This window comes from Cetorhinus maximus, chromosome 3 (assembly GCF_964194155.1).
Source record: "Cetorhinus maximus chromosome 3, sCetMax3.hap1.1, whole genome shotgun sequence".
NCBI classification, from domain to species: domain Eukaryota; kingdom Metazoa; phylum Chordata; class Chondrichthyes; order Lamniformes; family Cetorhinidae; genus Cetorhinus; species Cetorhinus maximus.
The window spans coordinates 46,090,960-46,108,998 of record NC_135881.1 but is presented as its reverse complement, the minus strand read 5'-3'; the positions used below and the strand labels follow the sequence as shown (position 1 = coordinate 46,108,998).

The 18,039-nt window shown below is 41.3% G+C and overlaps 1 protein-coding gene across 3 annotated transcripts in view; it reads right to left on the bottom strand.

Moving 5' to 3' along the window:
* mastl (microtubule associated serine/threonine kinase-like) overlaps window positions 1-18,039 on the bottom strand; it is a 62,082-nt gene that overhangs the window by 33,758 nt on the left and 10,285 nt on the right. For all 3 annotated transcript variants that reach the window (XM_078537900.1, XM_078537897.1, XM_078537904.1), the window contains 3 exons: window positions 10,469-10,613; window positions 9,819-9,985; window positions 2,405-3,775 (listed from right to left, as the gene is read on the bottom strand). In XM_078537900.1, the coding sequence (XP_078394026.1) occupies window positions 2,405-3,775; window positions 9,819-9,985; window positions 10,469-10,613 (1,683 nt within the window). The remainder of the gene's footprint in view (window positions 1-2,404; window positions 3,776-9,818; window positions 9,986-10,468; window positions 10,614-18,039) is intronic.

The window sequence follows — 18,039 nt, the reverse complement described above, 5'->3', positions numbered from 1 at the left end:
TGTGGGCATCACTGGATAGGCCAGCATTTATTGCCCATCCCTAATTGCGCTTGTTATGAGGGCAGTTAAGAGTCAACCACATTGCTGTGGATCTAGAGTCAAATGTAGGCCAGACCAGGTAAGGATGGCAGATTTCCTTCCCTAAAGGACATCAGTGAACCAGATGGGTTTTTACAACAATTGACAATAGTTTCATGATCCTCAGTAGACTTTTAATTCCAGATTTTTATTGGATTCAAATTTCATCATCTGCTGTGGCAGGATTCAAACCTGGGTCCCCAGGGCATTACCCTGGGTCTCTGGACTATTAGTCCAGCGACAATGACGCTACGGCATCACCTCCCCCATGAGTGCTGAGTGGTTAGCAAGTGGACTTGGATTGGTTGAGGCATTGCCCTGGAGAAAGCAGGGAACAGTTAACTGCCAAGCTTTTTTGTTTCAAATTCAAACCAGGTCAGTCAACGGATTGGTCAAGGCATTGCCATGGGGAATGAACCAGGGAATGGCTGCCCCCAAGCTTTTGTTTAGCTCTAAAAGGCAAATGCGTAGACATGTTCCTTCTGTCTGCAAAGGAAAGGCCGTGTGTGTAAATATATGTGGTTTCTAGCATATGCAAGTGAGCCACACTGCGAGCCCAACTAATAATCTTAAATTGGTTCTCAGTGTAATTCTTAGCACAATCAGGATTATTTAGCAAGTATTGTCCAATTGCGGAATCACAGCTAATGTTGAATACTATGTTTTGAGTTTTGCAGGCACAGCTGGTTGGGTACGGTCAGTACTTTGCCTGTTGTGAATAGCTGAAGGGATGTGCTGTTTGATATGATCCGCCAGTCGTTGGGATGCAAGGCCTAAATACCTGGCATCACACCTGCATTGAAATTCACATACCACATTACTCATTTGAGTAATAGGCAGGACATTTTATTGACTTGATGGCAGCATCCTGTTAGTGGCGAATACCACTCATGTTGCCCCTGCATAATAACAGCGTGCAACAGAGACATCTTACTCTTCCAGAGTAGTCAGACATAGACTGGGCACTTTTCATGTGGCAGCCTTAGTCCCTTTCATGAGCTTGCGCAATACACAGTGAGCAATGATCTCACCAAGGTAGCCATTATCCTGCAGGATGGCTTTGATGTGCCTTATTTCAGCATCAAGCTTGCACAGTGAGCAAATGGCTTGGGCCCTGTTTACAAGATTGCTGACAAGGGTAATCTTATAGCACGTGGAACTGTAGGAATCCTAACACGTACATTGACCACTGAAGCTAGGCTTGCGGTAGACAGGGGTAGAAAACCTCGTAAATAGGGAAGGTGTCTCAAAAAAAGTTATAGGCAAGGTGCCTTCTGTGCCCAGCCTTGGTGCAGCTTGTGCTACCAGAACCCAATATGAAAGAGTGAATGGTTAACAGGAAGGAGAAAGCAGAGTCTACTGACCTCAAAGCCCTGGATGAAGTGAAACTCGCCAGGTGTACACTACAAACTGAATGTTCTAATTATCCGCCGAAAGGGAACTTAAATTTGGAGGGGGGGGGGGGGGGGGGGGGGACATAATTCTGGCAAGGTGACCATTTAATGAGCATTCATGACATGCTAATGCATGCAAATAGGGTTCCCGACATCGTTCATTGGGAAGCTCAACCCACCTTTAACCCGCCTCGAAAGTCAGGAGAACAAAATCCCAACAGTTTACCCCAGTGTTGGGAAACTGATTGTTTGCCTCATGTCAAATTAAAAAGTGTCCCCACCCACCACGATTCCCATTGCAAGGAAGGCTGTGCCCCATATGTATGCTTTTATATTTTATAGTTCCTGTCTATATGCTCAGACAAATTATTACTGCAACTGCAAAGCTAATGAAGAACATTTTGGGCTCACAGTACCTGTACCTTATAGTTATGCTTGTCTTACTATGCAAGTACTGGTGTGTACATATCAGTTAGGTGAAGAAACGTATTTTTATTTTTGCTGAGTGGGGCTGCAGGGGGTGGATCGTCTTTTATTTATTCCAAGCACCACAGCATTTGTAACTGAGAAAACAGGCAACCTGGGTTCCCATCCCACAAGCACTTAGCAGGAGCTCATGGATAATTTTCTCTTGATCTCAAGAGACACTTGGTCTGATATGCTGATAGAGGAATAGGGTGGGAGAAATCTCATATGAAGCATAAACACCAGATCAGTCCAGTTGGCCTGTTTCTGTAATCCGATTCCAGATAGTTTTTCTCCACGTCAGCTGATGGGGTACAGGAGAAATTGAGACCTTTTTAAAAATACAAAACTTTGCTCTTTATACCATTTCATAGTTCCACATCTGATTTGTTTAAACATAACCTTTTCAAACAAGGTCTTCAGAGTTCATGTTGCAATCATCTATGCAATGCCAAAAGTTAACATACCTGAAATGATCCAGTTACCCTGTATGGTTGGACTCTTGGTAGCGGTGTCACAGCTTGTGGGTAGCTCCCAGTGCAAAGGGATGTATCCATTTTCTCTACAGAATCTATACTCATCTTGGATTGTACGGACAAATCAGATTCATATATTGGGCTGCAATAACTTAGGAATCCTACAATAGGCTTCTTTTGGTACGAAGTCAAAGGATTGGCAGGGAGTGATGGCTGAAGGTCAGGGTCGATTTCTGCTGAGTGGTTGATGCGCTGGTTACTATCATGACTTATATTCCGATGCTTTGGAGCAGTACAGTGAGGAAAAGATAGCATTTTATACAGAAGACGAGACTGTGAGGTTACTTTATCTTTAGCTGTGAACTCCTCAAATGAAGTGTCTTTGGTACTTGCGTCTAATGCTTTCTCACAATTATCTTCTGTGAAAGATGCATCCTGAGTTGAAAAGGCTGAATACATGCTCAAGCTTCTCTTTAGACTCCTGTCATTCTCATCAGTCTGAAAACTACAATTAAAGTCATCTCTACAGTCCTCCTTTTCACATTGCTCATCCAGTTCACTCAACAGATTTTTGGCTAAGGAAGTGACAGGTGTAATCTCAGATATTCTTTCAGAAATACTGGTATTCTCCACCAAGTCCCCACCAGTTACATCAGGACTTTTGCAGTTAATTACTGCAGAACCCAATTCCAGTGCCTGTATTTCCCTGGTTAAACCAGTTCTAGCAACTGGCTGGAATTCTGGTATTTCACATCCACGTTTATACTCAAAATTAGACTTCTTCCTGCAGGAGCTGACCAAAAATGGGCTGTGGTCCACCTGATCAAAGGTTCTCTTTAATTTGTTTTGCTGATCTCGACTTTCCTCTTGAAATCCATTCTCATGATATTCTTGGGCAGCATTCAGTGAAGAATCCATTAAACAGCCGGGAAGAGTTAAATTTTCAGACAGAACCATCCCTTCTGGCATCACGTGACATAGACCTTGGCTGAAATTCACGGAACTTTCCATTACCTTAGCTCCCCAAGCAGGTGAACGGCTAGGGATGCAAGGTCTGTGCACTGCACCTTTGGTCACCTTAGCTGTAGGTGAAGTACATTTATCTCCTTCCCTTCTCGCAGTTTTGTAAAGGCATTTTTTGATAAAGCCCTTTGCCACTACATTGTTAAGAGGAGTGGCCCGAATCTGATGGTGTCTGTTCACTCCATTGAGCCTGCTTTCTCGATTACTTTCATTCTCAGCTAGAGAAACAGCGATCCCCAAATTGTCTTTATCATTGTCATTCTTTCTAATGGAGTCCCCTGTGACAGCTGTATCAACAGAGTTCATCACACCAGCAGCAGGCTGTACAGCTTCCTTACCCTGCATGGATAACAAAAAAATTTAAATCTTGCGCAGAACAAAAATAAATTGTCCTGCAAACTTCATATCAATCTCAGTGCAACCAGTAACCAAATTAGCTACCTCTAACAACTGTAAACACAAGGCAAGTTTTGGTTTGACCTAAAATCTACATGATTTCATAAGTTCAATTCAAAATGCTCTCCTGTGTAAGCATTAACCTATCTGCAGACCTCCACCTTGCTCCCAGATTTAAAAATTATAAAATATTCTGAGCACCTAAATTTTTGCAGAAAACAGTTTTTCTATGGCGTTACAGTATCACTTGGCATGCTGTTACACTTAACTACAGCTGCAATTATTTAATCAGTCACTTACTGCATTAATTGTTCACAGGATATCTGCATTCTTACTGCTGCAGAGTGAGAGGGAGATGGGACAGAAAAAGTGTACAAATTTCGTGTCATATTAATTTTACAATTACTGCTGTCGGAATTGCTCAATATCATATTTGCATTTGCCACATCCTGGAATGAATACACAATACTTTTCTACAACAGGAAGTTGAGGAATCAAACTAGAAAACAGGCTATTTTAGGTCTAGTGCTGTGCAAGAGAAAGGGCTAATTAACAATCGTTTTGTGAAGGAGCCTTGAGGAAAGAGTGTCCATTATAATGATGGAATTTTATATGAAGTTTGAAAGCAATGCAGTTCAATCTGAAACTAGTGTCTTTAATCTAAACAAAGGAAACGGCAAAGGTACAAGGGGCAAGTTGGCTGAGGTAGATTGGGGAACCACATTAAAAAGATATGATGGCAGACAGGCAATGGTTAGCATTTAAAGAATTAATACATGGTTTGCAACAAATTTACATTCCTTTAAGGTTCAAAAAGCCAGCAAGAAAAGTGATCTAACCATGGCTCACAAGAGAAATTGAAGATTCTATTAGATCAAAGGAAGATCAAAGTGGATTGGAGAAATGCTAATATAACGCCCTTCAAAGGGCAGAAAGTAGGAAACTACAGACCAGTTAGTTTAACGTCTGTCGTTGGGAAATTGTTGGAATCCATTATTAAAGGAAGTAGTAATGGGGCATTTGGAAAGTCAAAATGCAATCCATCAGTCAGCATGGTTTTATGAAGAGTAAATCATGTTTGACTAATTTGCTAGAGTTCTTTGAAGATGTGTCAAGCAAAGTGGATAATGGGGATCCTGTAGATGTAGTATATATGAACTTCCAGAAGGCCTTTGATAAGGTGCCACACAAAAGATTAATACACAAGATCACATGGAGTTAGGGGTAATATATTAGCTTGGATAGAGGATTGGCTAACAAACAGAAAGCGGAGAGTCGGGATAAATGGGTCTTTTTCTGGATGGCAAGCTGTCACTACTGGGATACAACAGGGTTCGGTCCTTGGGCCCCAACTATTTACAATCTATATTAATGACTTGGATTCAGGGATAGATGTACGATAGCTAAATTTGCAGATCACACCAAAATAGGTGGGAAAGTAAGTTACAATGAAGAAATAAGAAATTTACAAATGGATATGGACAGGTTAGGTGAATGGGCCAAAATTTGGCAGATAGAGTTTAACGTGGATAAGTGTGAGGTTATCCATTTTGGTCGGAAGAATAAAAAGGCGACTTATTATTTAAATGGAAAGAAACTTCAGAACACTTCAGTGCAGAGGGATCTGGGTGCCCTCATGCATGAATTGCTGAAAGCTAGTATACAGGTACAGCAGGTAATAAGGAAGGCAAATGGAAATTCTGGCATTTATTGCTAAAGGAAGAGAGTATAAAAATAGGGAAGTGTTGTTGCAACTGTACAAGGCATTGGTGAGACCGCACCTGGAGTACTGTGCACAGTTTTGGTCCCCTTACTTGAGGAAGGATGTAGTTGCCTTGGAGGCAGTTCAGAGGAGGTTCACTAGATTGATTCCAGAGATGCGGGGCTTGTCTTATGAGAAGAAATTGAGCAGTTTAGGCCTATACTTGCTGGAGTTTAGAAGGATGGGAAGAGATCTAATTGAGGTGTATAAGATGCTAAAGGGGATAAACAAAGTAGACGTGGAGAGGATGTTTCCCCTTCTGGGGCATTCTAGAACGAGAGGCCATAGTTTTAGGCTAAGGGATGATAGATTTAAATCAGAGATGATTGCTTTTCACAAAGGGTCGTGAATCTGTGGAATTCAATACCCCAGAGTACAGTGGATGACAGGACGCTGAATAAATTTAAGGAGGAGATAGACAGGTTTTAAATTAGTAAAGAGTTGAAAGGTTATGGGGAGAGGGTGGGAAATTGGAGTTGAGGCCGAAATGAGATCAGCCATGATTGTATTGAATGGCGGGGCAGGCTCGAAGGGCTGAATTGCCTACTCCTGCTCCTAGTTCTTACGTTCTAAAGGAAGAGGTATATGAAATTGCCCAAAAAAAAAAGTAAGCCTGAGGATTGGGAGCATTTAAAATTCAGCAAAGGAGAACCAAAAAATTTGATGCAGAAAGAGAAAATAGAATATAAAAGTAAATAGCGAGGAACATAAAGGACTGCAAAAGCTTCTATACATATACATAAGGAAAAGGTTGGTGAAGACAAATTTGGGCCCATTATAGGCAGAGAATTGAGAATTTACGATGGATAAGAAGGAAATGGCAGAGAAACCAAACAAATACTTGGTTTTCAATGCGGAAGATACAAGAAAAAAAATCCCCGAAATATTGAGGAGCTAAGGGACTACACGTCTAGTATCTTTTATCCAAAACCCTCGGGGTCCATTGCATTTTGGATTTCAGATAATTTTGGTTTTCAGTTACTGTATATAAACTTACATTACAATAGCCTAAGCTAGCTATAGTCTAAAGTAAATAAACTGGCTAGAAAAGTAAAATGTATCACTGAATAATAAATACAAAGTACTTATTACAGGTTTCTCTTTGACGTGTTCACTGCAAAAAAAAAAATCACAAGGTAAACAGTGCAGACAAACAACTAGGCATCCTGCGCTAAAGGTTGATGAGGTTCAAAAAAAGTGCGGTTTTTGGATGTTTTCTGTTTTCAGATTTACAGATAAAGGACACGTGGCCTATCGTGAGTTTGAGGACCTGAAAGAAAAGTGCCAGTAAAAACTTGGTGCTGGAGAAATTAAATGGGACTGAAAGTTGATAAATCCCCTAGACCTGATGATCTACGGAGTGTTGCTGTAGAGATAGTGGATGCATTGATGATCATCCTTCAAAATTCTACAGATTCTGAAATTGGGCCTACTGATTGGAAGGTAGCAAACGTAACTCTACTATTTAAGAAAGGAGGGAGAGAGAAGACAGGGAACTACAAACCCGTTAGCCTGACATTAGTAGTAGGGAAAATGCTAGTCTATTCTAAAGGATGTGATAACTGGGGGACTTAGAAAATAATGACAGGGCAGAGGCAACATGGATTTATGAAAGGGAAATCATGTTTGACAAACCTCTTGGACTTTTTTGAGAATGTTACTAGCAGGATAGATAAGGGAGAACCAGTGGATGTGGTGTATTTGGATTTTCAGAAGGCTTTCGATAAGATCCCTCACATACTGGCATAAATTTTTGTTTTTTCATTCGTTCATGGGATGTGGGTGTCGCTTGCTGGGCCAGTATTTGTTGCCCGTCCCTAACTGCCCTTGTTCAGTAGGCATTTGAGGATCAACCACATTGCTGTGGGTCTGGAGTCAGACCAGGTAAGGACGGCAGATTTCCTTCCCTAAAAGGACATTAGTGAACCAGATGGATTTTTACGACAATCGGCAATGGTTTCATGGTCATCAAACTTTTAATTCCAGATTTTTATTGGATTCAAATTCCACCATCTGCCACAGTGGGATTTGAACCTGGGTCCCCAGAGCATTACCCTGGGTCTCTGGAATACCATTATGCCACCACCTCCCCATTGATGGAAAATTTGAAATTGAGGATTGGTGAACGGACATAAAACAGAAAATAGGGATAAATGGATCATCTCAGGCAGGCTGTGACTAGTGGAGTACTGCAAGGGTCAGTGCTTGAGCCCAGTTATTCACAATCTGTATCAATGATTTGGGTGGGGACCAAATGTAATATTTCCAAGTTTGCTGATGACACAAAACTTGGTGGGAATGTGAGATGTAAGGAGGATGCAAAGAGACTACAAGGGGATTTAGACAGGCTAAGTGAGTGGGCAAGAGCATGGAAGATGGAATATAATGTCGAAAAATGTGAAGTCATCTACTTTGGTCAAAAAAACAGAAATCCAGAGTATTTCTTAAATGGGAAGCGATTGAGAAGTGTTGATATCCAAAGGGACCTGAGCGTTCTTCTTAAGTCACTGAGAGCCAACATGCAGGTGCAACAAGCAATTAGGAAGGCAAATGATATGTTAGCCTTTATTGCAAGGGGATTGGAGTACACAAGTAAGGAAGTCTTGCTGCAGTAGTAGAGAGCCTTGGTGAAACCACACCTGGAGTACTGTGTGCAGTTTTGGTCTCCTTACCCAAGGAAGGATATGCTGGCCATAGAGGGTGTTTACAGACTAATCCTTGAGATGGCAGGATTGTCCTATGAGTAGAGACTGAGGAGACTGGACTGGGGGAGGCGGTGGCATAGTGGTATTGTCACTGGATTGGTAGTCCAGAGACCCAGGGTATTGCTCTGAGGACCCAGGTTTGAATCCCACCAAGGCAGATGGTGAAATTTGAATCCAATAAAAATTTGGAATTAAAGTCTTAATGATGACCATGAAACCATTGTTGATTGTCGTAAAAACCCATCTGGTTCACTAACATCCTTTAGGAAAGGATATCTGCCATCCTTACTTGGTCTGGCCTACATGTGACTCCAGACCCACAGCAATGTGGTTGACTCTTAAAAAGTCCTCTAAACAAAGGGCAATTAGGAATGCAGCAATAAATGCTGGCCTAGCCAGCGATGCCCACATCCCAAGAACGAATATATTTTTAAAAATTCTCTTAAGTTCAGGAGAATGAGAGGTGACCTCATTGAAGTGTACAAAGTTCTTACAGGGCTCGACAGGGTAGATGCAGGAAGGACATCTCCCCTGGGTGGGGGTCTAGAACCAGGGGAGAGAGTCTCAGAATAAAAGGTAGGCCATTTAGGACTTGGACGAGGAGGCATTTCTTCAGTCAGAACATGGTGGATCTTTGGAATTCTCTACCCTAGAATGCTGTGGAGGCTCAGTCAATGAATGTGTTTAAGGTAGAGACTGATAGATTTCTAGATACCAATGACATCAAGGGTTACAGGGATAGTGCAGGAATATGATGTTGAGATAGAAATTCAGCCATGATCTAGTTGAACGGTGGAGCAGGCTTGAGGGGCCGAATGGCCTACTCCTGTCCCAACGTTTCTAAACCTATCGATGAGAAAAGGGAGTGGGGGCATGGATGAAAAGTTAAAGCACACTGGAGTTGACCGTATGGACACAGGGCGAGACATCATTTCAGGTGATATGCTGACTGTAGGTAGAAACAGGAAAGTAAACAAGAGAAAGCACTTTAGAGAAACCAGCTCTGCCAGAGAGCTCTACAGCACAACAAAAATGATTACAGATATTTGGAGATATAATATTGGTGTAATGCTGTTTGTATCTCACTTCATACATCATGCTGATCTATACTTTTATGGTGAAGAGTGTGTGGATACTGAGTCAACAGAAGTTTTCAAGACTTAGATTGATATCTTTACCTATCAAAAATGTATCAAGGGAAATGGATCAAGGCGGGAAATGGAGTTACAGTACAGGTCAGCTATCATCTGATTGAATAGTGGTACAGGCTTGAGTAGCTGAATGGCCTACTCTTCTAAACTGTCAGAGAACTACAAATTAGCCTCAATCATAAAACTGAAATACACAAGGTGATCAATCAAAAAAAGATCATGAATGACCCAAACAGTGCCTCACCTCAAATTTACATTTGAAAGCCTGCATTTCAATAGTCACATTATATTCAACAATACTTGCATGCTCTGAAAGACAATATTGAAAATATAATTACCAACAGTTAACAGGAGTTAACAAAGCTAACCTCTTTTTCCCAGAGTGGGCTATTTAGGCACCCTGACTCTGCGCTGGAAGGTAACAGGTGTGACTGACTGCTGGCACTTGATGTTTCAAGCTTTTTATTTGACTGGATAAAGTCTGGAGTCAGATACCTGACTGGCATACAAGGACTGCAAGACGAGCTGTCAGCACCTAGTGGAGGAAAATTTACAATTCACCAATCATCAACAGGGCAATCAATAGAGAAATCAAATGCAAAATACTACATATGCATTTAAGCAGACAAAGTTAAAAACATTCAGAAATGGTTTACAACCATAGTGGGATGAGAAGACGACAAATATTGCTTTTGCCCAGATTAAATAACTCTATATTTGATTAATGTTAAATGCAAATGAATGTATTTAGTTTATTACTTTTCCTTTTTTTAAAAAAAATGCCAGCTTTCACAAATAATTGACAATAGCAAAGCTAAAAAGCCTTCCCTCTTGTGATACTTATTGCTAGCAGTCAGCTTCAGATCTACTGATGGATGAAAGTCTACTCCTGAGACAGGAACTTATAGTTGTCATCTAATAAAGAACTGCTGACTAAACTCTCAAAAGCAAGCAATTTTCTGGGGTCAAGAAGCCAGTACATTTTCATTTATAAACAATGCGCATTTATTTGCCAAACCTTTTGTCTTAAGCTCTTTGTCACATGCTTTGGCACTCTGAGGCAGAGGAGAACAAAGTGATCCAAGGGAGAGACTGGCGTTGTTATGTATCATAGGGCTCAATATTGGCGATGCATCTTTAGTCTTCCCTCCCACTGGAGTGTTCTAAACAGAAAGTTGAAATGCATGAGCACTTAACTCTACAAAGGGAAAACCTAGGTAGTAGGGCTTAAATTCTTAACTTTTGCAGGTATAACTGATATCAATAGGCAGCTTTAAAATGGTAAAATCACTTTTTAATGAATGCTGCTTAAGCTTCGCAGCGGCTCTCAGAGGTCTACAATTCAACCAAATCAGGTAGAATTTACTGTCAATCGACAATGAGAGTTCACAAATTCTTGCAACCAAGTGCTAAAGCAGTAGATGCAATTCACATTTTCCATTCACTTACCTATATTACTTCACTGAAATATAAAAACATCTGCATCAAGATACAGGTATATATACACGTTCAGGTTTAACTTGGGCTGGTCCTTTCAAAACACCATTAAAGTACTTTCTGTGGGGAAATGGCCTAAATATACACATCCACTGCTATCTTTGTTCACCATGTGGCTCTTCTTTTGGAATCCAACAAGAAATTAATATATTTTTCTTTATACTTTTTGTTAAGAAAAGCATTTGTATAAAGTAACTGAGCAATAACTCAGCAATGTATAATGCCTGGAGTGTAGCAGATATTTTAGACTTGAGACTTTTATAGATAATGGTTTATCTCCTGTGATGTTTCCCATGGAACAAAGTTAAATAAGAACATAAGAAATAGGAACAGGAGTAGACCATTTGACCCCTTGAGCCTGCTCTGCCATTCAATAAGGTCATGGCTGACCATCTCGTGTTGCGATTTCCACATTCCCATCTACCCCCGATAACCTTTCATCCCCTTGCTTATCAAGAATCTACCTACCTCTACCTTAAAAATATTCAAGGGCTCTGCTTCCACCGCCTTTTGAGGAAGAGAATTCCAATGTGTCACAACCCTCAGAAAAAATGTTTTCCTCATCTCATCGTCCTAAGTGGGCAATCCCTTAGCTTGAAGTAGTGACCCCGAGTTCTAGATTCTCTCACAAGTGGAAATATCCTTTCTACATTCACCCTGTCAAGTCCCCTCAGGATCTTATATGTTTCAATCAAGTCACCTCTTACTCTTCTAAATTCCAGCGGATACAAGCCTAGCCTGTCCAGCCTTTCCTCATAAGATAACCAGCCCATTCCAGGTATTAATTTAGTAAACCTTCTCTGAACTGCTTCGAATGCATTTACATATTTCCTTAAATAAGGAGACCAATACTGTACACAGTACTCCAGATATGGTCTCACCGATGCCCTGCAAACTGAAGCATAACCTCCCTACTCTTGTATTCAATTCCCCTTGTAATAAAGAATAACATTCTATTAGCTTTGCTAATTACTTGCTGCACCTGCATACTAACCTTATGTGATTTATGCACTCGGTCACCCAGATCCCTCTACATCTCAGAGCTCTACAATCTCTCACTGTTTAGATAATATGCCTCTTTTTTATTCATCCTGCCAAAATGGACGACCTAACATTTTCCTACATCATACTCCGTTTTCCAGATCTTTGCCCACTCACCTAACCTATCTATATCCTTTTGTAGCCACTTTATGTGCTCTTCACAACTTACTTTCCTACCTACCCTTGTATCATCAGCAAATTTAGCAACTATGCCATTGGTCCCTTTTTGAATAAAGGAGTTACATTTGCTATTTTCCAATCAAATGGAACCATCCCCAAATCTAGGGAATTTTGGAAAATTAAAACCAATACATCAACAATCTCCCTAGCCACTTCTTTTAAGACCCTAGGTCCATCAGGACCTGGGGATTTGTCACCCCGCAGTTCCAGTCATTTGCTAAGTACCACTTCTCCGGTGATTGTAATTTTCTTGAGTTCCTCTGTCCCTTCCAATTCCTGACTTACAGCTATTTCTGGGATGTTACTTGTATCCTCTCGTTGTGAACACCAATGCAAAATACCTATTCAATTCATCTGCCATCTCCTTATTTTCCATTATTAATTCCCCAGGGTTACTTTCTATAGGACCAACGCTCACTTTGTTAACTCTTTTCTTTTTTAAATATCTATAGAAACTTAACGATCTATGTGGTGCTGCTGATAGGATTTGGAGGATATGTTTGATAAGAAGGTGGATTTTATAGCGTTATGGGTAATGAAGTTACAATATGGAAATAGGCCATTCAGCCTAAACTGTCTATTTTGGTATTTAATACCTTTGTGAGTAAATAGGCTAAATTACATTTACCAATATTGTTCTAATTTCTCTTCAACCCCTTTCTCTTTACAAGAGGACATGATAGGGCGAGATGAAGCAGGTGGGGAGGAGGCTCTTGCAGAGCACAAACACGGGCATACACCTTTTGGACCGAATGGCATGATTCTACACCGTAAATTTGGTGTATGTATGTAATCCACCTATCCAACGAATCTTGAACATTGACACATTTTCTGCATTTACTTTTAACCCTGGAAATGAATTCCACAGTTTCACAACTCTTACATAAAGAGATTTGGGATATTTCAGAACTTTCAAAGAAACATTTCGACGAGAAAGAAAGGCTCTAGGAGACAAATGCACCATCTGTGGCTAACTTGGGAAGTTAAAGATAGTATTAAATTGGAAGAAAAAGTGTACAATTCTGCGAAGCTTAGTGGTAGGTCAGTTATTTAAAAACCAGCAAATAGGATAAAATAGTATTACTAAAATAGTAATAAGGAAGGAGAAATTAAAAGTATGAATGAAAGCTAGCTAGACATATAAAATAGCAAGAGTTTCAACAAGTATTTAAAAAGGAAAAGAGTAATCAAAGTGAATGTGGGTCCTCTAGAGAGTCTGGGGAATTAATAATGGGAAATAAGGAAATGGCAGAAGCGTTGAACAGATATTTTGTGCCCATCTCTACTGTAGAAGACACAAATAACATCCCAGAAATACCTGTAAACCAAGAAGTGAAAGGCTGTAAATCAAGAGGTGAAAGGGAGGGAAGAACTTAAAACAATTACAATCACCAGGGAAAACTATTAGAACTAAAGGATGACAATTCACCCGGGCTTGATGGAATTCTAGGGTCCTACAAGAAGTGGCTTCAGAGTTAGTAGATGCATTGGTTTTAATTTTCCAAAACTCCCTCAATTCTGGAAAGGCCCATTCAGATTTGAAAATAGCAAATGTAAGTCCTCTATTCAAGAAAGAAAGCAGACAGAAGGCAGGTAATTACAAGCCTGTTCGCCTAACATTTGTCATAGGGAAAATGCTTGAATGTATTATTAAGGAGGTTAGAGCAGGACACTTAGAAAATCTCAATGCAATCGGGCAGAGTCATGGTTTTGTGAAAGGGAAATTATATTTGTCTAATTTATTGGAGTTCTTTGAGGAAGTAACAAGGAAGGTGGACGAAGGGGAACCTGTAGATGTAGTGTACTTGGATTTCCAAAAGGCATTTGATAAGGCGCCACATCAAAGGTTACTACACAAATTAAGATAATGTGGTGTAGGGGTAACATATTGTCATGGATAGGTGATTGGTTTGGCTAACAAGTAGCAGGGAGTAGAAGATAAATTGGTCATTTTCAGGTTGGCAAGATGTGACGAGTGGAGTGCCATAGGAATCAGTGCTGGGGTCTCAACTATTTACAATCTATATAAATGATTCGGATGAAGGGACTGAACATATGACTGCTAAATTTGATGATGCAAAGATAGGTAGGAAAGTAAATTGTGAGCAGAACAAGAGAGATAACAAAGAGATTTAGATAGGTTAAGCGAATGGCTGAAAAAATTGGCAGATGGAGGATAATTTGGGAAAATGTGAACTTGTCCACTTGAGCAGGAAGAATAGGATAGCAGTATATTACTTAAATGGAGAAAGATTGGAAAGTTCTGCAGTGCAGAGGGATCTGGGTGTCCTGGCACATGAATCACAAAGTTAGTATACAGGAACAGCAAGTGATTAAGAAGGCAAATGGATGTTGTCAATTATTCCAAGGGCAATAGAAGCAGGGAAGTTTTGCTACAATTCTATAGGGTGTTGGTGAGATCACATCCAAAGTTATGTGAAAGGATATAATAGCATTAGAAGCAGTTCAGAGAAGGGGTTATCTTATGAGGAAAGGATGGAGTTTAGAAGAATGAGAGATTATTTTATTGAAACATATAAGATCCAGAGGGGTTCTGATAAGGTGGATGTTGAGAAGATGTTTCCCCTTATGGGAGAGACTATAAGTAGAACATAGTTTAAAAATAAGAGGTCTCCCATTTAAGACAGAGATGAGAATTTTTTTTCTCTCAGAGGATCATTGATCTGTGGAATTCTCTTCTCCGGAGAGCAGTGGAGGAGGGATCATTGAATATTTTCACGGTTGAGTTAAATAGATTCTTGACTGTAAAGGGAGTCAAAGAATATGGGGGTAGGCAGGAAAGGGGAGTTGAGGCCATAATCAGGTCAGCACTGATCTCATCAAATGGCAGAGCAGGCTAAATGAACTGGCTTAGTCCTGCTCCTAATTCGTATGTTCGTATGTATTTTAAGGTAGCTGTATCCTCTCTAAAGCCTCAATATTCTTCTTGTAGGGTGGAGGCCAATACTGTACAGAGTACACAGAAATTGTTTTAATAGGCTCATCATTATATATTAGCTTTTATAGTCTATAAACCTAAAGTGTTGCCTTTACCCACAAATCCCTCAGTGCCTTCTACAACCAGTCCTGCAATTAAGTCCCACTCACTCACCACCCCCAACCTCACAGATTTAAATGGCTCCCAGTCCCCCATCATATTTAAGTCTTGGTCCTAATCTTCAAATAGTTCTATAGAGCTTTGTCATATCCAAAAGACAGTGCAACAGTCCCAGTGCTGCATTATGAGTGCAGGCCTTGATTCTTGTGTTCAGGTCCTAGATTAGAACCTAGAACAAAACCATGTGACTCAAGAGGTGACTGTGCTACAACTGAGCCATATTGACAAATTATACTAAACCAAATAAAGTTATGTGGGAGCTTTGAGCACTGGAGCAGTGAAAGTTTAGGGGAGAATGCAAGAGAAAAGCTGGGGGCTGCAAACATATTAGTGGCGCTCATCAAAAGGGCTTGTGGTAATGAGGTGTGGTTGAGAGAAAGGTGAACGCTCAGGAGAGAAGGAACTGAAAGTGGCAGGGCAAGAATACATTATGTAATAAGACAGAAGCATTGAAGTGGAGAGTCTCAGGATTTGGAAACCGTGAGAAAGGGTTGCCAAGACTTTTTTTATTCATTCACAGGATGTGGGCTTCACTGGCTGGGCCAGCATTTATTGCCCATCCTTAATTGCCCTTGATAAGGTGGTGGTGAGCTGCCTTTTTGAACCACTGCAGTCCATGTCATGTAGGTACACCCACAGTGCTGTTAGGAAGGGAGTTCCAGGATTTTGACCCAGCAACAATGAAGGAACGGCGATGTATTTCCAAGTCAGGATGTTGAGTGCCTTGGAGGGGAACTTCCAGGTGGTCATGTTTCCATCTATCTGCTGCCCTTGTCCTTCTAGATGGTAGTGGTCATGGGTTTGGAAGGTGCTGTTGAAGGAGCCTTGGTGAATTCCTGCAGTGCATCTTGTAGATGGTACACACTGCTGCTGCGCGTCAGTGGTGCAGGGAGTGATTGTTTGTGGATGTGGTGCCAATCAAGAGGGCTGCTGTAAGATGCATTAGGACGGAGGATCTGTGAACAGGGGAAGCAGAGCCTGGGAATGCAAGTATGAGGGAGGGGTCAGTGCACTGGGGAACATAGGGGGGTTTTAGATTCTGAAAGTATTGCGGTGAGATAAATTATATGGAAGGATTGAGGATGCTGGGGAATGGCAATATTGACAGCATCTGACAATGCAAGTGGTGGCATGATCTAGTTGCAATGAGGACTCAGTAATGTGGGTTGATTTCCCCAGAGCCCTTTAGCTGCTACGATGCTGTGCTGGCTTCAGCAAAACCTCCTGCACTCAGATCTTGAGCCCAAGAAACAAATGCCCTATCACGTTCCTGGTTACATGGTAGGAGCCAGCATTGCTATCCTTTTACTCTACAGAGGAAAGAGAAAAAACAAAACCCAAAAAGAGGAAAAATGCAGTAGGTGCTCAAGAGAGAAGCTAGGACTAGTTCTTTGATCAGTTTGAGGGGAAGGGGTGGCAAAGTGGTGTTGTTACTGGAGTAGCAATCCAGAGGTCCAGGGTAACACCCAGGTTCGAATCTCACCGCAGCAGATAGTGGAATTTGAATTCAATAAAAATCTGGAATTAAAAGTCTAATGAAGACCACGAAACCAATAATAAAAACAAAAAAATGTTGGAATAACTCAGCAGATGTGACAGCATCTATGGAGAGTGAAACAATTAATGTTTTGAGTTTATATGACCCTTCTTCAGAGCTCTGAAACGTTAACTTTGTTTCTCTCTCCACAGATGCTGTCAGACCTGCTGAGTTTTTCCAGCATTTTCTGTTTTTATTTCAGATTTCCAGCATCCGCAATATTTTGTTTTTATCGCGGAAAAACCCATCTGGTTCACTAATGTCCTTTAGGGGAGGAAATCTGCTGTCCTTACCTGGCCTACGTGACTCCAATTTGGTTGACTCTAACTGCCCTCTGAAATGGCCAGCAAGCCACTCAGTCAGAACACGAAGTCTAGAAAGGAATGAAACCAGACAGAACACTTGGCACTAACCTAGGCACCAAAAACAACAAAGGCAAACTCAGCCCTGTTGACCCTGCAAAGTCCTCCTTACTAACACCTGGGGGCTTGTGCCAAAATTGGGAGAGCTGTCTCACAGACTAGTCAAGCAACAGCCTGACAGTCATACTCACGGAATCATACCTTATAGTTAATGCCCCAAACACCACCATCACCATCCTGTCCTGAGCCAATGGCAGTGCAGACCCAGTAGAAGTGGCAGCACAGTGGTATACAGTTGGCAGGGAGCTGCCCTGGGAGTCCTCAAGTTCGACTCCAGATCCCATAAAGTCAGATGACATCAGGTCAAACGTGGGCAGGAAACCACCTGCTGATTACCATGTACAGTGCCCCCCTCAGTTGATGAATCAGTACTCCTCCACGTTGACCACCACCTGGAGGAAGCATGGAGGGTGGCCAGGGCACAGAATGCAAACTGGATAGGAGACTTCAATGTTCATCACCAAGAGTGGTTCAATAGCAACACTACAGGCACAGCTGGCTGGATCCTAGAAGACACAGCTGCTAGGCTGGGTCTTCGGCAGGTGGTGAGGGAACAAAGAGGGAAAAGCCTACTTGTCCTCGTCCTCACCAATCTACCTGTTGCAGATGCATCTGTCCATGACAGTATTGGTAGGAGTGACCACTGCACAGTCCTTGTGGAGACAAAGTCCCGTCTTCACAATGAGGATACCCTCCATCATGTTGTGCGGCACTACTACCGTGCTAAATGGTTTAGATTTTGAACAGATCTAGCAGCTCAAAACTGGGCATCCATGGGGTGCTGCATGCAATCA